The sequence below is a fragment of the Sciurus vulgaris genome (assembly GCF_902686455.1).
Source record: "Sciurus vulgaris genome assembly, chromosome: 6".
In the NCBI taxonomy this organism is placed as follows: Eukaryota; Metazoa; Chordata; class Mammalia; order Rodentia; family Sciuridae; genus Sciurus; species Sciurus vulgaris.
Genome location: NC_136466.1, coordinates 65,400,950 through 65,425,758, shown reverse-complemented (window position 1 = coordinate 65,425,758; position 24,809 = coordinate 65,400,950). Strand labels below are relative to the sequence as shown.

The following is a 24,809-nucleotide window of genomic DNA, read 5'->3' as shown; positions in this document are numbered from 1 at the left end:
TTGCTAGTTGGTGAGGTGGGCAGGTTACATTTTATCTCACCAAACCTCAGTTTCCACAGTCGTAAAATGGGGATGCTGAGAGCAAACTTGTTGGGATTAAATGATGTGTGTGAAAGTGCCAAGTACGTAGTCAGTGCCTAATAAGTGTTGCTTTTGAAGCTAGCCTAAGATAGGAGGAAACTGGAGCAATACTAACCAACATATAAATAATACCTACTCACAATGAATAAGTACATAAAAATAACAGGGCTGGCTTCTTTTTCCTGGGGCGGGAGGCTTTTGTTCATATGTCACAGTTGCTTTGCTCTCTGGCCTATGTTAACAGGACTGACTGGGTCCTTTGCTACTTGGTGACTCCTTTTAGACTTGCTAAGCAGGGGATTCATTTTGGGTCAGTGGCAAAGAATGCTAAAGAACAATTGAGAGAGATGGCTTGTGCTCATTCAAAGTTTGCTGCTCCAGTGTCTTGCCATGAAGGATTCCCATGCTGCCAAACACGATTACCAGTGCCACCTTCATCAAGGAACTCGGTGAGCCCCTGGTTGCCTGCATCTAGTCCTCATGGAAGCCAGAGACTCATCTGTATTTGTCAAACTAAAAATGAACTATTGGGAGGTAATATGAAGTATTGTTGAAATCAAAGGCCTTAAAACAGTAATAAATCACTTTGAGGGAATGTGATAAATGAGCTTGACGAGAATCAGCTAATGAACTACCAGGGCCTCTGGTCAGGTCCACACTAACAGCTTGGAGAGTTTTTAATGTAGAAAGCTCACTTTGTAGTACTTGGAACTATTTAGGCTGGAATTTGCTGGTGGATTATTAGTGCTCTTTGTTAGACATGTTGGTCAAGCTCTGGGAGTGTCTTGGGTGTCAAAGACAGGACTTTCTTGTTAACATTGAATTGTCACCTGGGCCATTCCTGAAACAGACTCAGGGTATCCGGGCATCCTTTCCTTCTTTGCTAGTCTGATCTCGGGGTCCATCCAGTGACCCACACAATGCATCCTGGCTGGACCATGGGGCCCATTGCTGTCCCCCATTTGGCTGTACCCCACTTAGGATTAATTTCCCAGAGCTCTTCTTACCTGTCTGACCCATTCCACACACACTCAAATTTATCAAAAATGCAGTCGTTTTCGTAGAGGGAGCACAACTTGCTGCGGAGGTAGTCATGAACCTGGGAAGAAACACCAAAGTCAGTCATCTTAAAAGGTGAGCATTCCCATGATCACCACCCCTTCTGACATGAGCCGTTTATCCTCTTTGGACCTGTGCCTCAAATCCAATGGCCCTGAATCTGATTAGGCTTGGCTCTTCCTGGTTGTGGGATGTTAGGATGGGTTGGTGAGCTTCTAGAGTGACCAGTGTGGACTGAACAGCCCTGAATCTGATTAGGCTTGGATCTTCCTGGTTGTGGGATGTTAGGATGGGTTGGTGAGCTTCTAGAGTGACCAGTGTGGACTGAACAGGTGGTTTGTGTAGATGGTGGGATAGATCAGGGCTCAGTGAGTACCATTTTCTAAATGGCTTTGTTCACAGGCATTAGAGGACACTATTCATTCAGGCTTTTGTTCAACAAGTACCTATTGACTGTCTGCTGTGGCCTGGGATAGAGCAGTGAATCCAATACCCTCATGGTTACTGCATCCCATTGCTTGGGGGCAAGAATGTACAACCAAGTAAATGCATAAGGTGGTTTAGATGGAACTAAAATTATAGCACAAAAGAACGTGCAAAAGGGGGCTGGGAGATATGAAGGGTACTATTTTCTATAGGGTGAATAGTAGAGGTTTCACTTGATAAGGCAACATTGAAACAGAAGCCCATGGGGAAGGGCTTTCTAAACATAGAGAACGGCATATGGAAAGGGCCAGAGGCAGGAGTGCTGGAGGGAGTATGGTAGAGGTTGGCAAGTACGCAGATGACCTGTATTGAGTGAGGCGAAGAGACCTCACAGAAGGGATCACTTAGCTTGTGTGGTGATAGACAGTAAGGGCAAAAGGACAAGGGCAGGGAAGGACCTGGTTGACAGATGATGGCTTGAACCAGAGAAAGAGTATTGGTGGGAAGTGGTTGAATTCTAGATGGGGTTAGCAGGAGAGCTGACAGGAGTTGGGTTAACTCTGAGGTGTGGAGAGAGAACCAGGAGTCAAAGATGGCACCCAAATCTTTCTCCTGAGCAAGAGGAAGGAGGGAAGCTCCATGTCATTCCTGAGTAGGATAATTTGGAGATGTGTCTGCCAGTGGAGGTGCTGTGTAGTCTGAGGGGAAGGGCACAGCCCTGGAGGATGGGGGTGTTCTCTCCTGTAGTGAAAGCAGCACAGTTATCTGAGACTGAGCACGGGTGCGATACCACAGGACTGCTGGAAGGCACAGGGCACCTGAAGCTGTGTGGAACGTGAATTTCAGATGACACTGGTCACCACAGTTGGGTACTTTTCTCCAGTTACATTCAGCAACTTGGATATAGAGGCAAATAGGCAGATGAATAGGGCTCAGAGGGTAATACCTTGAGCTCATTTTTAGAGTAATCTTTCCTGAACACATGAGTAACTAGTGGCAGTAATAATGGGTATACTCAGTATGCTAACTGGTTATTTTCGGCCAAGTACATTATTTAAAAAATCCCTCATTTTGTCTCTAAAACCCTCTTATGATATAGGTATTATTATTCTCTTCACTTTACTAGAGCATGAAGCACAGAGATACAATATTATGGGACAGGATGGGAACTGAGCCCAGTATTTGGGTTCTAAAGTGCACACTCTGAACTAGAGAAGAGGTCTGCCTCCTGCTTGCTCTGTCTCATTGGCCTCACCTTATGTGGGGATCTGAGTCCTAGAAGGAGCCACAATAATGAATTCAAGGGAAGTCAAGGGTTGGGGGTGAAAACAGAATTGGGAGGAGGCAGAAGAATATCAAGGTCATTGTTTAACTATGTTGAGCTCCAGAGTGTTGATCCAGTCTCTTTTCCTCATCTCTTGACCCCAAGAGTTCTCTGGGATGCTGAGCTTGTAGGCTCTGTTGTGTGCTTAGTATTGGCAAAGGAATGAGGTCAAATTCACCTTGCGTTCCATTAGATGTTTTGGGTATTTGACAAGCTCTCTGAGTTATTTGGTCAGTGTAAGTAGTTCTAACCCTACAAATTAATTTCCCCCACAGTCACTGTCTCATTCTCAAACATTCCAGGCTACCTCAGGGTAATGGTTTCAGTGCTATGGTGATGAGTGAGTCCATCTGCACCAGGGTTTCTGGCAGTGCTAGATGCTTTGCAGGGTGGGGGTGGTGCAAGGCTTGGATGCCACCCTTTTGAGGTATTCCTGCTGCAAATTAACTCACCTCCTCTAGGGGGCAGAGCAGTCAAAGTGTAGAGATAGGGTAGTGGTGTCTTTAAAGACCTGCCTCCATCTATCCTCCTTGTAAACCTTCCCTGATCTCTCTCCATTCCTTTGGCATTTTGTCTTACAGAAACACCACAGAAGAGTAGTAAGTGTTGAAAAATGTGTGCTTTGGAAATGTGGGCCCGTTAATAGGAACTACACTGCTAAGAACTCAGTAAGATAGAAGTTAGGGTGGGGTGTGGTGGCACACGTCTGTAATCCCAGCAGCTCAGGAGGCTGAGGCAGGAGGATCATGAGTTCAAATCTAGCCTCAGCAAAAGCGAGACTCTAAGCAACTCACCGAGACCCTGTCTCTAAATAAAATACAAAATAGGGCTGGGGATGTAGCTCAGTGGCCAAGTGCCTCGAGTTCAATCCCCAGTACCTACCCCTTCCAAAACAAAACAAAACAAAACAAAACAAAAGTTTAGAAGGATTTTGAGGGAAAATCTTATCTGAACCATTTCTTTCATAGCATGTAAGGTCTGGACAGCTCCTGCCTAACTCCAGTGAAAGCATTTAAAGAACAGCTACGATGAAGGGATGTTGCATGTATGGTCTGTTTAAAAATTCATATTAAGCAAACCAGAGAACCTTTTTCCATCGGAAAAGGAAATAAGATACATGAGAAACATCTAGAGCATAGCAAGAGAACTTAAAACCCATACAATCTGATGCTTCTTTCTTCATGTTCCAAATACTGTTTCTTCTCCATGTTCCTAGTACTGCATGTCTGGGCTTCTTGACAGTTGGCAAAGGCTCCCACCACACTGGTTAAGTTCTTACTTACATGAGGGAGCCCGTATTCGGTCTGCTCACTAGGTGTAGTAAGAATAAACTTTTGGTTTGTTATATATCAGAGGTTGACAAATGTTTTCAGTGATAGTGCCAGCTGCAAAGTGAGTATTCCTTATCCAAAATGCGTGGGATCAGAAGAGTTCTGGAGTTTGGAATATTTGCATGTACATAGTGAAATATCTTAGGGATAGGACCCAAGTCAAAATTCACTTACATATACCTACTGCACATAGCCCGAAGGCAATTTTGTGCATGACAGGTTGGTACACGAGACCAGGTGTGGGGTTTTTCCATTTGTGACATCATACTGGTGCATTTTGAATTAGGAATACTTGTAGTAAATATTTTAGGCTTTGTGGGCCATGTGGTCTGTCATAACTACCCACTCTGCCAGTGTGTCATGACAACAGCCATAGGCTACATGCAAATGATTGTGGGTGTTTCAGTCAAACATTATTGGGGGGAGGGGTTGGACTTGGCCCACAAGTCAGTTTGCCAAACCCAGTCCTATAGGGAAACTTAATCATACTCCACTCTACAGCTTCTTATTGACATAAACATGCTTGAGATCTACTAATACTCATATTAAAAAGTAAACAGGAGAATTACTAGTTTTCCTGCTCAGGGCCAGCTATTTCCCTATGTCTTCCAATCAATTTTTCATTTTTACATAGTATATTACCATTTTTCTTTTTTTATTGGTGCAATATAATTGTGCATAATAGTGGGATTCATTATGATATATTCATATGTGCACATAACATAACTTGATCAATCTCCTTTCCCCAGTACTGTCCTTCTCTTGACCTACTTCCTTTACTGTTTGTCTTTAATATAACATAAATTCGGTTAAATTACTTAGAGACACACCATTCTGAGTTAAAATAAAGTGTTGTGGTGTTTAATTTCAAGACATGTGCTATGATACCTATTTCCTGGTGTTCTGCAAAGAAGATATTTCCAAGTTTACCATCGGCTCAGCATGACTTTAAAGGACTTTAAAGGCTGATTACTTCATATCACAGCCAGCTAGTTCTGTTCTAAAACTAGCTTTGTTCTAAAAGCCTTCCCCTAAAATAAAAGTACTAATTGCTCTTGCCACCCTGTGTCCTGAATCTCTTTTCTCATCCACGGTCTCTCCAGCAGGCTGCCTCACTACAAATGCCACCCACACCCAGGCTCCAGTGCCGGTCGCCCTCTTCTTTGTACGGAGGGTTCTGGCACCGTACGATTTGTCTTACGCAGCTATAAGAGGACTCCAGAATTGACCCTTGCCCTCGGCTAAAGATGAAAGGCTGTGACAGGGAGCTTGGGGGAGGTCATGTGGAACTTTGAGGCAGGTCTTGGGACAGTAAGATGCTAGTATACAGGGAATGCTCTTTGAACAAAACTATCTCATCTACATAGGTGGTGTTGAATTGTGGCTCCCATGCTCTCTTCCAGTGCCCCTCTGGAGCTTAGTCCTGAAAGTTCCAATGTCCTCATCCTCCTCTCTGAAATATTCCTTCTTTCCTGACTGAAATCTGGCTCTCCCCTGAGATCATTGCTACCCTTAAGGATACTCCAGGGGTGACTGGATTCTTGCTGTCACTTCATGTGTCAAGATGGGGTAGGTGGGTTTCTTGCTGCTCCTGACACTTGTTCCTTTCATCTCCAGTTCTCAGCCCTTTAAAGTCACACAGGCTAAACTTCCTGCTACCCATTCTTCTTTAGAGTCACCTAAAGTTCTCTGATTTAGTCCTCATTCCTTCAAGTTAACTTCAGGACCTCCATCGTTACTCCTGCCATCATTCTTAGTAATTCTGATGCTGGTCTCAGTTACATAGTTGCATATTCAATGAGTTCTGTCCTCTGCTTCCTTGGTTATAGAATAAAACTTGTCATGACTATATCGCTTCAGCAAGTCTCATTCCATTGCTACTTCCTATCTTTCACTTTTCTCTCAAGTATCATGATTCTATCAACTCTTCAAATCTGACTAATTTCCTCGTCGTCATTTCCCTTCTTAACTACTTTAGATTTGGCAGTCCATCATTATAATCATGTTCTCTAGCAGGCATGTTTAAGAAACTTCCCTTTCTCTCTCTATTGTACCATAAGGCAAACCTCCATCAATTAGATGTAACAAAATCTAACTTCCTGTTCTTTTCTTGCCTGAACCAAGCAGGTGAATGTGGCTGTGAAGAAACAATTATACAGGTTAGTTTTATTTTAATATATATCTCAAATGGATCTTTGAGCAAACCTATATCACTTCTTTTTCTTGGATGAATATTTCAAACTTTTCTCACTTAGCTGGTGACTTCTTAGATAAGAGAATATCTACATGTTCTCATCACAAAATTTATGAACTGACTGCATCTGGAGCTACGTACTCTGCTTTCCTTCCTTTCACAGATAAATTATCCATCTTCTCATCTAAAGCCAGTTTTACAATGGACTTCATCCCTTCTGGCTTTCCTTAAGGTCTCTGCTCTGTAAATTTGCTCCCTCTATTGACTTATTCCTATCAGCCTGAAACATGCTATAACTTCCTTCAGCCTGCACCCCATTCCAGCTATCACCCTTGAAAGAGCTGTCCATTCTCTTAAAGTTCACATCCTTTCTTCACAGTCTCTCGACCCCACTCCACCCAGACATCATTCACCTTACTCTTCCATTAAGGTCACTGGTAATTTCCACTTTACTAAATCCAGTGGTCAAGTCTCAGTCCTTCTGTAGTTAGTGTAGCAACAGCCTTTGGCAGTCCACCTTGAGATTTCTTTCACTTGGCTTGCTGGACACTCCTTGCAGTTTTCCTCACACCTCATGGGTCACTTTTACCCAATTTCCCTTGCCAAATCATCTTTCTAATCTCACCTATACACACCAGGGCCCTAGGACACAGTTTCTGATCCCTAAGGAATACACTGCCTAGGAGAACTCTTCCAGTCATATGGCTTTAAGACCCTCATGATTGCAAACTTGCCTTGGGACTAGATCTATCCATCCAGACTCAATGTTGAGCTGTCTTCTTGCCATTCTGGTTGAATGTTTAACTGGATTAACAGGTCCAAAGTCAAACTCCTGACTTTCTCATCTAATTAAGATGGTACCTTCACCTTTCTAATTGCTCAAGACAAAAACTTTGGAATGATCCTTGGTACTTTTCCCCCTCTTATGTCATACATCAAATTTGTCCTCAAATCTTAATGGTTTTGCTTTGGGAATATGTCTAGAATCTGGTTACCTCCATTGCTCACAACCTCATCTAAGCTACTATAACCTTTTGCCAGTTTATTTTAGTAACTTTATAACTACTCTTCCTGGGTCCTCATATGTCCCCCCCCTATAGTTTCTCCTCCCTTGCACACCCAAAATGTTCTTTTAAAAATATTAATTAGTGATGAAATTCTTCTGCAATTAGATAGTGGCGATGGGCCTACATCTCTGTGAATATATTAAAACTCATAGAATTGCACATTTGGAAAGGGTGAACGTTGTGATATGAGAATTGTATCTCAAGAAAAAAATGAAGTCAAATGTCTGTCTAGAACCTGCCTACTCTTTTTAAAAAATCGAATCCAAGATATCTTAAAATAAGATCAGTTCACCTTTGCCCTTTGATCTTGGCTTTCACTGCAGCCTTACCTGGAATTGGCCTCTTTAGATCTCCTCTGCCTCAGTCTGGTCTTCCAACAAAAACTTTTTGAAACGATGCCTTCTTCCTTTGTTCCCTTTGTCAGTATTTCTACCACTATCTATTCAGTACTTAAGCCAAAACTCCCTACCCAGTGTTTTCAATTCCTCTTCCCTCCATGTTCAATAAGTAGGCACACTTGACCAACCCTCCATCCTATCTACTGCCACCATTCCAGTCCAAATCACCATTATCTTCTGTCCTTTAGTCAGTCAGACTTTCTAGTTTGATAAACACAATGTCCTTTCCTTGGGCAAAACCTTTATGATTCTCCACTGTACCCATCCCAAAGACAAAACAAGGTAACCTACATTATCAGGAACTGTCTGGTTGGGCCCTAGCCTGCTTCTCTGGGCTCATCTTTCTGCCACTGTGTTCCACATTCTAGGTAAACTTTCTGAACACACCACGTCTATGAACATTATTACTCTAAGAACAGGCTTTTTCTGATGAGATCATGGCAGTCATCAGGGTCACCTCTGCACCTTTCTCACCTGGCAAGTTCCCCATTCTGTGCTCCCAGGGACTCAGTACCATCCCTTGTATAAGTGCATTCTCCCTCCCTTGTTTACCACCCGCTTCACCAGATGGTCACCCCATGACAGCAGGCTTGTTTTGCTCACTTTCTCTCCAGCATCCATTCCGTGTTTTCGGTCTATGTGGATTAATTCTAGCCTGTGTGTACTCTTATCTTAAATCCTATGGCACTTACATCCTGTAGCATTTTATCAAAATACATCACTATGTACTGCCTTTCATTCTTCTGCATTGTAAACCTTTCCAAAGGCTGACTTCAGAGGGGGTGCTGTATGTACCCAAGTATACCTATGCATGGGTGGTGTTCTGTACCTGGTAAGTCTCGATGGGGCGGTTTTCCATGTTGAGATCCCAGACTTTCACAGTCAGATAGTCCCTGGTCATGATATACCTCCCACTGTGGCTGAACTTGACATCCGAAATTGAAGAGATAATTTCAGAGAAAAATGATCTGTTGCTTGGATCCTCTGGTTCTTCAAAAACTACAAAACAAAGCAAACACAATGAATTTAGCACATCCTTATCAATGAGCTCTAATATATTTGGGTCAACCAGAAAGTTACCAGTTAAGAGTATAAAGCACGGAGGCTGGTGTCTGCAGAGCACAAGTTGCTAGCAGGGAACCGTCAGCTCCCTGGTAGCAGAAAAAACTGTGATTGGTTTCTGTTTTCTCATGGAAGGATTGGCACGGGACCTGTCTCCGGCACAGATCTGGCATTAACTATTCTCAAATCTAGATTGACATATCTGACTCTTTCACATTTCTCTTAGTTTCTGGGTGTCACTGTGTACAACCAAACCTGGAACCATCTTAGATGCTTAAACATGTGTTAACAGCTTTTCTGAGATGAAATTCACATACAATAAAATAAATGCATTTAAAGTATACAGTTCAGTGGGATTTTTGGTTTTGAGATGGGGTCTTGCTGTGTTGTCCATGCTGGTATCAAATTCCTGGGCTCAAGTAATCCTCCCGAGAGGCTGGAATTACAAGTGTGCACCACCATGCCTGGCTAATTCAGTGGGTTTTAGTATCACCACATATTAATGTAACCATCACTACGGTCTGAATTTAGAAAGTTTTCATCATCCCTGATGTCCCAAAATTACCCTCCATATCCATTACCAATTACTCCACATTCCCCAGTCACATAGCCCTAGGCAAACATGGACTTACTTTGTAGTTCTTACTCTAAAAATTCCACATAAATAGGATCATAGAATATGTGGTCATTTGTGCCTGGTTTTTTTCACTCCTCATGGTTTCAAGGTTTATCCATGTCATAGCATTTATCTGTATTTTATGGAAGTATTTTGTTGCTTGGATCTACCATATTTTATTCATTCATCAGTTGATAAACATTTGGGTTGTTTCCACTTTTTAGCTGGTCTAAATAATGCTCAGACCATTGGATGAATGCTCATGTACATATTTTTGTTTGAACGTACTTTCCCTTGGATCATGGAGTTTAATGTGGGGCTTTGCTGCCTGATTACCTTGGATCCAAGGTCAGATTGCCATTTACTTGTGTAACCTTGGGCAAGGTACATCTCTGAGCATACTTCTATGTTAATTGTGGCTATGCTGTCTTTTGTGTGTACTATTTGTTCTGATTTCCAGGATCTTGTTTTTTTATAATCTTCAGGTGCTTTCTGTTTACAGGATAATGGGCATGGCTCTCTTATGGTGTGGAAGCCCCTCCCAAACTGTACCATTTTTTTTTTTCTAAAACTTGGATTGAGACTGGCTGTACAGATGTATCTTGACATTTCTATGCATTGCCTGATTATTTCATTGATCCAAGTTCTATTTGATTTATATACCTGGTCTACTGCATAGATTTTACCCTAAATGATCTTTTTTTTTTTTTTTTTTTTTCCTTGAAGCCCTATCATACTTGATCTGGTCATTTATTTAGTATTTGCTCCTATTCTCTCTTATGATGAAATCATCATGTTTCATATTATTTAACAATTCATGAATTTGTTTTCATCTCTTTACTTGGATGTGAGATTCTTTTTTAAAATTTATTTTTACAGACTGCATTTTGATTCATTGTACACAAATGGGGTACAACTTTTCATTTCTATGGTTGTACATGATGTAGATTCATACCATTGGTATAATCATACATGTACATATGGTAATGATGTATGTCTCATTCCACCATCTTTCATATTCCCAGATATGAGACTCTTGGAGGCAGGATTTTGATTTCATTTATCTTTGTACCCAGAGTCTTACACACAATGTTCAATAAACCTTTGTTGCTTGATTGGAACCAAACCAAATTAATTAATGAAATCTTTGTCATCTGGGTACTTAGCATGCATTAGGGTTTAAACATATGCATTTGCTGATATTCAATTATTTTTGACCTACAAAGTGGCCCTTGCATATGGTTCAACTTAATAAGGGTTTATAACACAATTTTATGCTGAACCAAACACTGGCCGGCGGGTTGCTGAGTTAACTTGGCCTCCAAGGCTTCCTCTTTCCTGCCTACTCAGTACACTTTCATAGTCAGGCTTCAATTTCTTGAAGAAAGTCCAAGTATAGAAGTTCCCTTTCAAGTCTTGCTGTTAATTTTCACAGAACCTTTAAGAGAACAAAGCAACAAACCCGATAATCGAAATTGAACTTGAGAATTAAATATAAAACAAAACACCACTGAAATAGAAAAGCAGGGCTTATTAGAGTCTTTGACCCAATATCTCCATCAGTGCCCTTATCTCTTGGGCTTTAGTCTAGGATAAGTGAAGGCCCCTGGTTTCTGATTGCTGTCTCATTCTCAACTATAAGGATAGGAGAATTTTTACCTTAGTTTCAATTCACAGCAATCTCATCAGTAAGTGAAGACTTAATACTCCAAGTAAAACATTGGGGAGAGAAGTAGAAGCCCCTGAGGCTTGGTCATCTCCACCTGAGGCACCTACAGAGACAGCCTGAGGCAGGAGTAAGGCTCAGCACTGATCATGCTCAACAATCAGTTCCAGCTCCTGCCATTTACTGGCTGTGGGCATTGACCCCCTTAGTTTCAGTTTTTCCAGCTGCAAAATGGAAGACTGACATTATTTGGATGCATGCTTGGTGCACAGCAGGCTCTTAATAAATGCCAGTCACTACTTTTTATCATGAACATATACAGCTAGAGTTGGCCAATCATTCTTCAAGACTTCTGAGAATTTGGGACTGAGGAGTACAGAGCCTGGGGATTATTCAAAAGATGTAAAGAATATTTACAAGAGATCCTTAGTGTTTTTAAGTTCAAATTTACTTTTAAATTGACAACATTATATAAACATGGAAAAATGTGTATATATGTGTGTATAAAATTGAGATACAGATATCTGTGTATATATATAATTTATCTATCTATATATATATATCTATAGATATATAATCTCTTTTCAATTTTCTACCTAAGAATCTGTTTTCCAAATACCTGGCACATTGGGAGGGACAGTGTAGCAACATTGTGAAGCCTGAAAATGATACCCCACAGGATGGCGGTGAAATGGAAGGAGATGACTCTGGCTGACCCACCACTAACTGTCGAGTGCTCTTTGATATTAGCAGCGGGCAGCAATCAGGTAACATCCCTGCACAGTGCTTTGCAGTTCATGACATGCTTACACATACTCAAGTCTTAAAGTCAACTCCATGCGTTCACTCAGCAGCAGCATTTCCGTGTTAGTAATTACTGTTAATGGGAAGCTTATAGTATTCAAGGTCCCATGATTTGCACATTTTATTTCAATCCTTGCAACTGCCTCTGAAGTGGGTACAATGAAGCCAGATGTTTCGTAACTTGTCCAAGGACGTACAGCTAGATTGAGGAAGAGCTGCATTTTGAACTCAGGTCTGACTGACTTCAAAGTCTTTGTTCTTAATCATGATGTCATTGGTCCCGTACCAGGTGTAAGACCATGCTGAGGGATCATTTACCACTTAGGGTGTTGTTTGCACAACACAGTATGTCAAGAATGTACAATTAAAATATTTGTGGGATGAACAGACTCTATAAATATAATAATAAACTGCGCAGATCTGGTCCTACCCTTAGGGAGGCTCATGGGACGGGAGGAGAAAAATGTAAAAAAACCACCCAAATTTAGCTACAGTTAGAAATAAGTGAAATTTGTGTTCCCAGAAGGGAATAAAGGTACTGGGGAGTCATCTGGTGGAGTGTAAATAGAACATCTGTGTGTGTTCCATGAAATTTACTTCTCATGTCCACTCCAAGGCCTGAGGTTCTGGAAATTTGCTGAACATATGGTACAACGGTATCTGGTGGTTGAGTGATAGAACTTGTGACAAACCAGTAGGCACTGCTGAAGGTCCTTGGCATTAGAGATCTTGTGCCCTACAGCATTTCCAACTGGCTTCCAGAAAATAAAGACATGTAAGAAGAAAGGAATTTTGGGGGAGAAGGGACAAACTTTTGCTTTGTTTGTGAGGAAGTTGTCCTGATGAGAACCTGATAGTTCAGATCTAGTCAGTGCCAATAGGTCAGATCCTCCAACAGAGAGGACGGATCTGAGAGATGATAGTTACAGTAACAATGACAGCTGCTACCATTTCCTGCATTAAGTTTTGCCTCTGCCCAACTGCCTGTTGTTATATTAACCAGGCCTTGCCTGGCCCCGTTGATGTTGCCTTTCTACTGGAACAGTCAAGGCAAACTCGAATCCCTCGGGCATTCCCATTTCCACACCTCTGCTCTGCTCCACCTCTTCCCATGCCCTTCCTGGGATACTGAAAAGAACATCAGGAGTCAGGGATGCCAATTCAGGATGGGCACAAATCAGCTGGCTCTTAACACCTACCATCTATTGAGCTCTCATGTGGTGAATGGTATCAATTCATTCAACACTGGTAGGTATTATTTCTCTTTTCTTTGAATTGGTCAAATCAGCCAACTCAGCTGGTAGGAACAGAGCCAGGATTTGAACTTTGTCTGCTTCCATCTTTTATATTCTTATCCTCCATCCTATTCTCTCACTTGAGTCACTGTGGGCCACTGTCAACTCTCTGGTCTGTTTCCTTTTCTGTAAAATGAAAGTCAGGGTGGCCTGCCACATCCTTCCAGGCTCTTGGGTAATAAAAATCTACGAAATTCAGTGGTCTTCTCTTTCCCTCGCCCAAGTCCCATTATTCTAGGGTAACTTTTTCAAAGTGACTTCAGCAGAGTGCTCCACCCATGACATGCCAGGTATTCCAGATTCCAAGGTCAAATGTTCTTGGGAAAACCCTGTGAAGTTCTGGGATGGACAATAGAGTTGGCCCAGTATTGGGGGCAGCATAGGATTTTAAGCAACACACTTTGCCAGCCCACCCCACCTCATCTGTCCAGTTTTAGCAACCAAACATGTCTGCAGATATTGCCAAATGTCCCCTGGAGGGAATGACTGCCCCTAGCTGAGAACCATTGCTTTGATTCTATTTCAAAACCTTATTTGATCATCTCCCTCTGTTGGTTTGGCAAATCACTTGCACAGGGTTCCTCAAAATATACTTTGGATTACTGCTATAGTCAAAAGCACCTGCTATTTCTTTTTGAAATCCTACAGGCTGTCTTCTGTGCCTTGTGTGGATAATGTTTTGTGTTTGAACACATATTGATGTAAATACACGTCCGTGGAGCTCTATGTATCTTGCGTGAGCCCCTGAGAAGGCTCAGATGATTGGATAAATGAATAAGGTCCCAGAATCTGGAGAAAGTCTTAAATTAACAAATAAGACAGAAGAGTTAAGAAGAAACTGGTGAGTTGAGAGAAACCTAAAGCTAAAACTATATTTATTCCAGATGGGACAAAAGCAGAAAGGAAGCATGTGGTGGGCCTTCTGGAGTTCTGGGGGCAGAAGAGACACTAGTATTCACAGGTACAGGCCATTCCTGGTACAGCTCCTTCTCTGGACCTCACACTGGACACTGCACAGGGACTATGCTCATGTTGTGTGGTCAGATGGGGACCAAGCCCCTACAGCTGATGCTGATGTCTTCCTCAACTTAGTTCTACTTGCTGTGGTGAGAAGGGTGCAGTGGTCTCCAGCTCAGTAGGTCCGAGTTAACTCGCAGCCCTTCGCTTATAAGCTACAAAGTCTTGAACAAGCAGCTTGACTCCTCCTGAACTCCATTTTTCTGATTTGTAAAATGGAGATAATAGTAGCCCCTGCTTTCCAGGGTAGATGAGGACAGAGGGGAGCTTTCCTTTGCAGCACTTAGCAAGATGTGTGTGCCCCAAACAATAGGGATGCTGCAGCAACACAGAAGCATGCTGCTGGAGGCAGGCTTGGTGGGCAAACAGGCCAAAAACCTACAGTGTTTTTCCAGATGGGGCAGATAAGAGTTCTCAGTCATGGTATTGATTTCTAGGTCTTCTGTCTGGGTCTTTATCACAGACATGATAGGCTGTCTCTGGGCTATCACTTGAGCTACACCCTCCTGAGCATATGTGGCTCTCATTTCAATGCCACCACACCTTGGTTTTGGTGACTTGGGCAGATGGGAGGAAAAGAAAAGAAAGAGACCACAGGGATGTGAAGGTCTGTTCAGGAGAAAAGAAGGAGCAAACTCAGAATCGTGTGCAGGATCATAAAGTGCTCACTTCTGCTGACGTCTCTTCTATGGACAAGCACAGCTGGCATGTGTTTCCGTTTGGAGAGATGGCTGACAATTTCCCCATAATGGGGACAGAACTGGCAATTTTCCTGCAGTGTGAGGCAGATGGCAATTTTCCTTCAGAGATATGCAGGCAACAGTTTTGCCCCTGGAGAGAAAAGGCTTGCCAATTGAGATGCAGCCAGTAATTTTTACTATACAGAAGACACAGCCAATAATTTCACCCAATGAGAGAAACGGCCAACAATTTTCCCACGGAGGGTAAGGACTCCCTGGATTGACAATGCTGGCCTTTGTCCAGCTGAGGCCAGGGAGAGGAGTTTCATATTTAATTAGTGGCTACTATACTCCTATGGGCCTAATGACAGAGTCTCCAGACAGGGGCTGGAGACTGGGAATTGAGATCATAGTAAGACTCAAAGAGGGGGTTCTGAGTTGGGAAACAATGAAGCCGTTGCTTAACCCTGGCAATTTGCCTTTCATCTATCCTTCCTTAATTCCACAAACATCTGCTTGACCGTGAACATCATGTCAACATGCCACCTAGCCTAGTAGAAGATGAGAAGCGATTCTGGAAGATAGTACCTCACTTCTCTCTCTCTCTCTCTTTATATATATATATACACACACACACATACACACACACACATTTATATAATTTTTTTTAGTTGCAGGCAGACACCATACCTTTATTTCTTTTTATGTGTGCTGAGAATCGAACCCAGGGCCTCACACATGTAGGTGAACGCTCTCCACCACTGAGCCACAACCCCAGCCCCCCAACTTTTATACAACTGATGTAAAAAGACTTCTGCATGTATTATTCTTTCTTTGCAAGTATGTCTTTTAATAACCAAAGTTAAAAAATGAGTCAAAAATCTTTTTTTTTTCCCAGAGTGGGAAAAAAAGACTGAAATTTCTCAGGGCTGGGGAGACGTGACAAGACAAGGGACAGGTGTGGTCAGGAGCCACTTAATAAGAGACCAAGCCTTAAATGGTTAACACCAGACAGATCACAGGTTAGTGAATACTGTAGGTTTTGAGGGAGGGTTATTTGGTCTCTGCTGTGATAGTTTGACTCTCAGTAGCATGAAAGCATCACAGACAATACAGAAGCAGATGAACACTAAGGCTCAGTTCATGGACACCAAAATTTGTTTTGTACCAATTTTTTTACATGCCAAGAAATAGGACTCTTTTTTTTTTTTTTTTTCCCAACCCCTTAGAAATGTAAAAAAAAAAAAGTCCATTAAAGCTGTATAAAATGGTTGGTGAGCCAGGTTTGGCTGTAGGTCAGAGTTCACTGACCCCTGATGACCTGGAGGTGGGAGGGGGGCATCCTATAAGAGGCAGGGGAGTCACATGTGTAAATACTTGAGGTGATAAATGCATTTTTTTGATGGACAGTGGGAGTCTAAGAGATCATGTAGAAGGGCTGGACAATGGGATCACTGGTCAGTAAACTGCAAACTGCTTTCCTAAGTACATCTTTCAGGATGATGCAGGAGAAGTTAATGGACTTAGGTGTCAGACATTTTGGGACTAGAACCTGTGCCATAATATGTATGGAATAGAGTGTTAGTTTTACTTACCCCCTAAACATTTATTATTATTATTATTATTATTATTATTATTATTATTAGGGATGGAGCCGGTGTGCTTTACCACTGAGCCACATCCATAGTCCTTTTAATCTTTTATTTTGAGACAAGGCCTCATTAAGTTGCTGAGGCTGGCCTTGAACTTGCAACCCCCCTGTCTCAGCGTCCTGGGTTGCTGGGATTATGTGTGTGTGTCACTGTGCCTGGCCAGCTTCATTGTCTTTAAAATAGACATCAATACTTACTCACTTTGCATGTTCACAAGAGATAAAAGCAAATGAGACACCTTGCACAGAGCCTGGCCTATGATCAGAAGTCAGTAAGCACTAGTGTCCTGCAGTGTTGACCTGCAGACACTGAGCACTGGTGGGCGTAAGGCACTTTGACGGGTGCAGGAGTTTTAAGTGAGAAAGGTCCCTATGCTCCTTCAGAGAAAGGGCCTTCTCATTTATCATGGCTGGAGAATTCTTTCAACTTGCCTAGGAAGAAAACTTGCTCTTTTCCCCTAGGACAGGTGGAAAAATGTCACCCCACTCCTCAGGAAGTCCACACCCTAATCCCCACGGTTTGGGAATATGCTGCCTGACAAGGAGGAAAAGAGGTTGCTAATGAATTGAGTTTAGGATGAGATGATGCTAGATATGTGGCACCCAGATTGTGACAAAGGTCCTTATAACTGGAAGAGGGACCCAAAAAGAGAATCACAAGAATCACAGAATCATTGCTGGTTCTGGAACTGGAAGTGGGCCATGAGCCAAGGGATGCAGGCAGCTTCTAGAAGCTGGAGAAGGTAAGAAAACATCTTCCCCCAGAACTTATAAAAAGGAACACAGTCCTGGGGACATCCTAGCTTTGGCCCAGTGAGATTCATGTTAGGCTTCTCAATTCCAGAAACTATAAGATTAAAAAAAAAGATTGTGTTTCTAAGTCACTGAGCTCAGTAAGTCTGTGGTGGTTTGTCCCTCCTCCCCATATGGTCAACAAAGGGAGGGGACAGAGTTTATGAGCTCTCCCTCAACTCTGCAAAGCTGTTTTTATTTTCCTGGGTCTCTGTGCCAGCTTCCTGTCTGTGGATCCCTGAAGTGTCCACTTGGTTTCAGCAGCTGTCTGTTCATAGCTGGCCAGGGAAAGCAGGTCAGAGTGGCTGCTTCTGGGTGTGGGCTTCCAAGAAAGCTGGTGAGCCTCCCAGAGCAGCCGCCCTCTCCTCGGAATTCCTGGTGCTGCTGCTGTGCCCACAGCTGCAGGGCAAGCCCACCCACTCTGAGATAACGAGGCATGGTAGAACTCAATCCGTACCACCCCGCCAGGTGCTGGGTGAACTGCCCCCTGCACCGCCACTCCCCTGCTCAGAGACCTACAGTGACTCCCCTCACCAGCAGCCAACATTCCCACTCCCTGGGCCTGGCATTCAGGGCCCTTCCCACCAGGCCCTGGGTCAGATCCCTGTCCGCTTCTCTCCTTTTCCAGCACTGCACTGTGGTCTGCCTGGCCTGCTTACCCTCGGCTGCAGGCCCAGGCAGGTAGCCAAACAGGTAAAGCATGCCTAGGTAACAACAGGGCGGGACTGAGGCAAAGCAGTGTATCCACACCAGTACAGGTGGCAGTTGCCACTTGGCTCCAGCATAGCCACCTTGTCTGTGTAAAATCTAAATTTTTTCTGAAAAATCCTGATGTGTCAATGTTAACATGTGACTTGCAGTTGAGTGTGTGAGCAAGTGTAAGTCATCTGTAAGCCATGGGAGCCAGAGTTTGAGATCCCTGGTTTATTTCCTGTGGTAACGGTGGGTGCCTATGGGGCATTTCCACCTGCCACAACCAACCCATGCTCACTCCCTACCCATCCCTGCTCTGTTGCTATCCTGTCCAACATATAAGGCTTGCCACCTCTTCCAGGAAGACTTCCTGAACTGTCTCAGTCCTCTGTATCCTTTCTCCCCTCTTACAGGTAAATTTGCCACCCTCTGGACTTCCTGTTATTAAAAGAAACCTATTTGTTCTAGTGTCACAAGGAGCCAAGAAATTCCAATCCACAAAAAGGGCCTCACAGGAAATATCTATCACTTGCCAGGTACTGTTCGGAGTTAAGAATTCTCTCCATTTTATGGCTGAGGAAATAGGCTTGGAGAGACTAGGACGCAAAGGCTCACAGTCCCTGAGTGCACACACATGGAAAAGAGGTTAGAACTTTCTCACAAAGGAGCCTCAGCTCGGACCTCTGATCTGAAGAGTGGGATGCAAGAATCTGTGTTTGGCTTCCTGTTGGTCTGTCAATCTAAAGGCAGAATTTGGGCTAACATCCACAGACACATTCATTAATTGTGGGCCTGTTTGCCCTCCTTTGGTGAGGCTAATCATTTATTAGCCAAGTGGGGCTGATGCCTTTTTTGAGAACCGTCATTCTGGCAGGATATCGACTGAAGACAGTCTCTGAGAACATGCTCTCTGGTTGTGATACAGGGAGGCACCTCCAGTTCAGGCAAGATGAGCTGCAGTGGGCGTCACAACAGGAGCCTAATGAAGGACAGGGAGGCTCCGGCTTTACAGGGGCTCATACTGGATCTCTGACTTCATCACGTCCTCTCCCTTGTTGTGGGTGAGCGGTACAGGTATCCGTGCTCTCACGCCTTCATGCATTCCTGTCGCCGGTGGGCTCCAGGAACATGATGGCAGTGGCTCACTCCACCCCTCACAGTCAGACTCAGGGGTTCCCTCCTTCCTCCCTCTCACTGTCTCTCATCATTTGTTCCCAACAGGAAGCTTAGTGCAGCTGCTCCAAGAGAAACCCCAGCTCCCTGGGGAGCTTCTGCCCAGGTGGAAGAGCCCATGAGCGAGTGGCCGTTATTAGGGGTGATTGCTGGGAAGCTGGTTGCCATGGCACCGCAGAGGCTAGGGCCACATGCCCAAGCTGTCCCTGTTTTCCAGGCTGTGTACATAATTACTGCAATAAGAGGCAGCACACGGAGAGGGGGAGAGGAGCGGCTCCCTGCTGACGCAATCTTGCAGAGCAAGGTGAGAAGTTCACTCGGAGTGGGACAGTCAGTTCATCTTGGCTTGGACTGGTTCTCCGCATGGAGAGGGACCCTGGTGTGAGCTGGGCACTGCAGTGCCTTCTCTTGGTGCCACTGTGATGCCTCTGTGCTCCCAGCTCTGGTTTTCTACAGGAATACACTGTTCCAAATCCACTGACAGTCAGACCTGTCTTAAACAGTCCTGTGCTGTGCAGGCATGGAGAACTAACCCTGAACATCGTATCACTGCAATACTGTGTTGGAACAGTCCCACATGCCAGGCATTGTGCTAAAGCCCTCATGTGGCCATCTGCCTTAGGCATGGGCTAAGAAGAGGCCCGAGGATGTGATCCGAGCTTTGAGAAACAGTGCCCGTTTCACACGTGACACCATCTTCTCCTCTAATAGAAAAGATGAGTCTCTCAACTTGCTGTGGAACAGACACCTCTGAGGTCATGGTTCCAGAAAACTGACCTTGGACAAAGCCAAGTCTTCAACCTCAGGTTTCATTCTCTCTGTTCTCATCAGCCACAGAGTATCGACGAGAGTGGCATTGCCTCTTTGCAGAGTTGACACAGTGCACCAGGAGCAATGTGGAGAATTAGTTGACCATCTACTACCTGCTGGCTCTCACTTGCTCTTTTGAGCCCCACATTTCCTCATCTCTGAGTTCACAGACTGTTGTGATAATAATAGACTAATAACCACTGAGTGTGTACTGTAGGCCAGGCATCATTTCACTGAAGCCTCACAACAATCCACCCATGTGGGCTCCTATTGTCCCCATTTCAAAGAGGCAGATGTTTAGGTGAGAGATGTTAAGTGGCAGAAATCAAGTCCAAGTTCCTATTTGGGTTTATTTGACCCTAGAACCAATGCTTATTCACCATCATGGTATATGACCTTCTCCATCCGCAAGCCAAGTTTCCAAACCACAGGAACCTCACAGGCCTTCAGGATTTACCTTCACCAACCTCAACAGAGTATCTCAAAGTCACCAGTAGGATTTGAAATTGTCTAAAAGATAAAATCCTGCCCATCATTTAGGCTCTGCTTGATGGCATCCTTTCTCCTACCACCTTTTGAGATCCTTTCTGGCCAGTTGAGTTGGAAACCATCATTTCCTTCTCAGAACTAAGCTAGATGCTCAAGTTTTGCTCAAGATATGCAAGTCATGGTACAGAGCTCCTACAATAGGGGCATTACCCTTAAGTAGATTATTATATATAATTCAACTTCAAACAAAATACTATTGGACTCTATTGTGTCAACCATAAAAGTTTCAGAAAATTGTCTAGGAGATAAAATTGAGGTAATTCTGAGTTTTTACCTGTTTGATTTTCTTGGGAACTGGGAAAAGCATATAGCCGATATTTTCATTTTACATATTTGGTTTAAGAATCACAGCACTATTATATTGAGACAATGGTATGTTTAATATGATGTTAGGTCTCATGTCCTTCATTCATAGATTTGATATATATGATCTAGTGTCCATGATAAACAGGCACTGTTTCAGGAACTCTCTTACTTAATAACTTCACCAGGGTAAGGACCCATGTACTGGGGTAATATCAGTTTGTAAATCTGTGGCCCTATAATAACACGAATATAGAAGAGTCTTGCTAAACAGAAACTAAACATCGCTGTGCATCTGAACTTCTGGGAATATACAGGAAATGCTGAAGACAAGGACATTTGTATGTTCAGCACAAATAATTTTTAGTCAGCATTTTCTCTGACATTAGGAATCTACATTTCACTTTTTTTTTTTTTTTTTTTTTTTTTTTTGGTACCAGTGAGTGAACCCAGGAGTGCTTAACCATTTTTGTTTTTTATTTTGAGACAGGGTCTCGCTGAGTTGTTTAGGCCTTGCCAAGTTGCTGAGGCTGGCTTTGAATTTGCAATTCTCCTACCTCAGACTCCTGAGCTGCTGGGATTATAGGCATGCACCACTGTGCCCAGCTTCCATTGAATTTAAAATGAATTTAAAATTAGAAACATTTCATGATTTTCCCTCCTCCTGGCCCAGCATGGTAAGGACATCAAGGAAGTCATGGTGAAAGCCTTTCCATCCCATTATATTAGCACAATACCTTATTATTGACCAACTCCTTCCTTTGTTTGATGCCACAGTCTCCCAATTCCTAAGTGTGATAGTCCTATTTTTCTCATGTAACTCTTCAGCAACAACTTCATTGCATTACAGGGATTTTCAAATGACATCAAAATTTCAGGATGTACTAGCTGACCCCAGGATTAAGGATGCCCATATGTGGGATAAATCCTATTTAAATCCTTATGTTCAGGTTAAAGATATAAGAGAAGATAAAAGCAAGTGTCATTATGCACTTTGTGGGGATGAGAATCCCCTGCCCTCTGCTGCCTCGGTCTGTGTGTGGTGACCATGGGAGACCAGCAGGTGCTTTGAGTAATTCAACAGATAAAGAGACTTGACTGCTAGGGCTGAAAGCTGCTGGAGTGGACAGCAGATCTTGCAATTCAGTTACTGATGCCACCTACAGAGCTGTCAAAATAGAGTTATGGGAACAGCACAGGGGGCTTGAATTAGCAGAAAAACGTGGGTCAATTGCACACACAAGAGATTCCCCTTCCCGTCTCATCTTCAGGTGCCACAGAAGCACTGAGTGAAGGTGGGTGTTTTCATTATATAAAGTAAGAAATACACCTAATCTTTGTCAGTGTTTTAGACAATCTGAGTCTTGATTTCATCAGCAGCTTAAAAAAAAGTTTTCATAGGATCAATGAAGATAAATGGATGAGAAGGGGCCCTCTCAATGGGAAAGGGCTTCAAGAGCAAAAGTATCAATGTAGTCTGCTTTTTTCCTAACATGAATTTTTAAAATTCTTTAGATATACATGACAATATATTTTGACATATAATGCATACATGGAGCATAACTTCCCATTCTTGTGGTCGTACGTGATGTGGAGTTACACTGGTCATGTATTCATATGTGAGCATAGGAAAGTTAAGTCCAATTCATTCTATTTTTCCCATTTCCACCCTCCCTCCCTTCCTCCCACTCCCCCTATCCAATTTGGTGAACCTCCATTCCTACCACCCTGCCCCTGCCCCTCCGCTGCCCATTTTGAGTCAGCATCTGGATACCAGAGAGAACATTTGGCTTTTGGTTTTGGGGGATTGGCTTATTTCACTTAGCATGATAGTCTCCAGTTTCATCCATTTATCGGCAAATGTCATAATTTCATTCTTTATGACTGAGTTATATTCCATTGTGTATATGTATCTCATTTTCTTTATCCATTCATCTGTCAAAGGACACCTAGGTTGGTTCCATAGCTTAGCTGTTGTGAATTGAGCTGCTATGAACATGGATGTGGCCACATCACTGTAATATGCTGCTTTTAAGTCCTTTGGGTATATTCAAGGAGTGGGATAGTGGGTCCAATGGTGGTTCCATTCCAAGTTTTTAAAGAATCTCCATACTGCTTCCCAGAGAGACTGCACCAATTTGCAGTCCCACTAGCAATTCTCACATAAATTTTAGAGTCCTCAGAATTTGTGAATTTCTTCAAATTGTTCCTTCATCTTTGCCAAATCGAAGTCTCCATTATCGAGGCATGTGCTCAGGCTCTGACCTGGGAATCATCCTTGATTCTTTATCTCACCCTCCACAGTTTTTAAATGGCACTCAAAGGCCATTTGACCCCTCCCACTGTCCCATTGCTAGGGGTTTATCATTTTCCCAGCATCCATTCTTCCTCCTCATGCAACAGGGTGATATGTTTAAGAGGATTGATGGTGCTACTCCTTTCCACAGCGCCCCCGTTTCCCTTTACTCCTTACCATTGCCTACTCGACTGCTCTGCTTAATTCCAGGTCATCTGCAGAGTATAATGTAAATGGCCTGGGGTTGTGCCAGGGATGGCCCTGAACGTAGCTCCTGGTGCGAGCTGGGGCCTTGGCCTGCTGCTCCCATCACGCCTTCTCACAGCCCTAGAGCTGGCTCCTTGGCAGTCCTTTCCTGACCTCCCAAACCATCCAGATTCAGAGTCCAAGCATTTGCAGTCCACTGAAACCTGAAGAGTGTTTGGCAGAATAATAGCTCCCCAAAGATGTTGATATCCTTCCAGGACACACAGAAATTAAGACATGGATGGGATTAGGTTGCTAATGAGCTGATCTTACAATGAGATTATTCTGTATTCCCTGGGTGGGCCTCATGTAATCAAAAGGCCCTTAAAAGTGGAAGAGGGAGGCAATAGTGGGGCAGAGGGCTGGCACAGGAGAAAGACTCATCTTGCTGTTGCTACTTTGAAGATGGAGGAAGGTCTCTGAGCCAGAGAATGGGGGGAACCCGAAATTGGAAAACCCAATCTCCCTTATAGTCCCCAGAAAGGAGACAGTTTGATTTTACCCATGATAGACTCTTGGCCCACAGAATTGCAAGATGACAGGTGTGTGTTGTTGTAAGCTACCACTTTTGTGTTAATATGTTACAGCAGTCATAGGAAACTGAAACAGGAAGAGCTGAACTTTCCAATTTTGCCTCTGGCAGGAAGTGATGGGCCATCTTAAGATTTATCCTGCACTGGCTAGAGCCCTCCCTGGGAAAAATACCTCGCAGGAAGCCCCTTATTTCTGGTTCTCGTGAACCTCAAAATTGGGATGCTCACTGATGCCTGTGGTGACTGCTTTGTCAGTGATGGCTCGTCATGAACCATGATGTCAGGTGAGTTGGCCTTGAGAGACATCATCACAAGACCACAGCCACCCATTACCCCGTGCCAGCCTTGCCCCTTGTGAGTGTCTCAGGCACTGCAGTCATGTGTATATGCCAAGTTCAGCCTCCCCTGCATTCCCATCCAAGACCCCAAGTGGAGGAGAGGGCAGGACCTGGGAAGATGTCAACAGCTAATGAATGACACTCACCTCCAAAATTAACAAGCCTTCTAGTTCTTAGGAATAGCTACTCAACTGGAGTCACCAGGATGAATAATTGACAGAACTGGTTAAATTAATCAAAAATGGAAATGAGGATGAAAGAAGGGGGAAGGGATTCTATTTTTGCCCTGGCTTGGGCCTTGCCTGCTCTGCTGTTACTTGCTGCTAAGTTTGAATGGGGTGGAGCACCTTCAGACATTAGGGGATGGGGATGGGGAGAGGGAGAGAGGAGAGTGAGTGTGTGTGT

At 43.5% G+C, this 24,809-nt stretch overlaps 1 protein-coding gene and 1 long non-coding RNA gene across 11 annotated transcripts in view; one reads left to right on the top strand and one right to left on the bottom strand.

Annotated features, from left to right (window-relative positions):
• LOC306664102 overlaps positions 1–21,328 on the top strand; it is a 28,130-nt gene extending 6,802 nt beyond the window's left edge. Inside the window, exons 3-4 of one of the 2 annotated variants that reach the window (XR_013764645.1) lie at positions 18,570–18,692; positions 19,378–21,328. This is a non-coding gene — a long non-coding RNA (uncharacterized lncRNA). Of the gene's footprint in view, positions 1–18,569; positions 19,129–19,377 lie in introns of those variants that run through there. The other variant, XR_013764646.1, reaches the window with a different exon arrangement.
• PPP2R2B (protein phosphatase 2 regulatory subunit Bbeta) overlaps positions 1–24,809 on the bottom strand; it is a 465,343-nt gene that overhangs the window by 2,384 nt on the left and 438,150 nt on the right. For all 9 annotated transcript variants that reach the window (XM_079144770.1, XM_079144771.1, XM_079144776.1 and 6 more), the window contains 2 exons: positions 8,710–8,879; positions 1,089–1,180 (listed from right to left, as the gene is read on the bottom strand). In XM_079144770.1, coding sequence (XP_079000896.1) covers positions 1,089–1,180; positions 8,710–8,879 — 262 coding nt within the window. The remainder of the gene's footprint in view (positions 1–1,088; positions 1,181–8,709; positions 8,880–24,809) is intronic.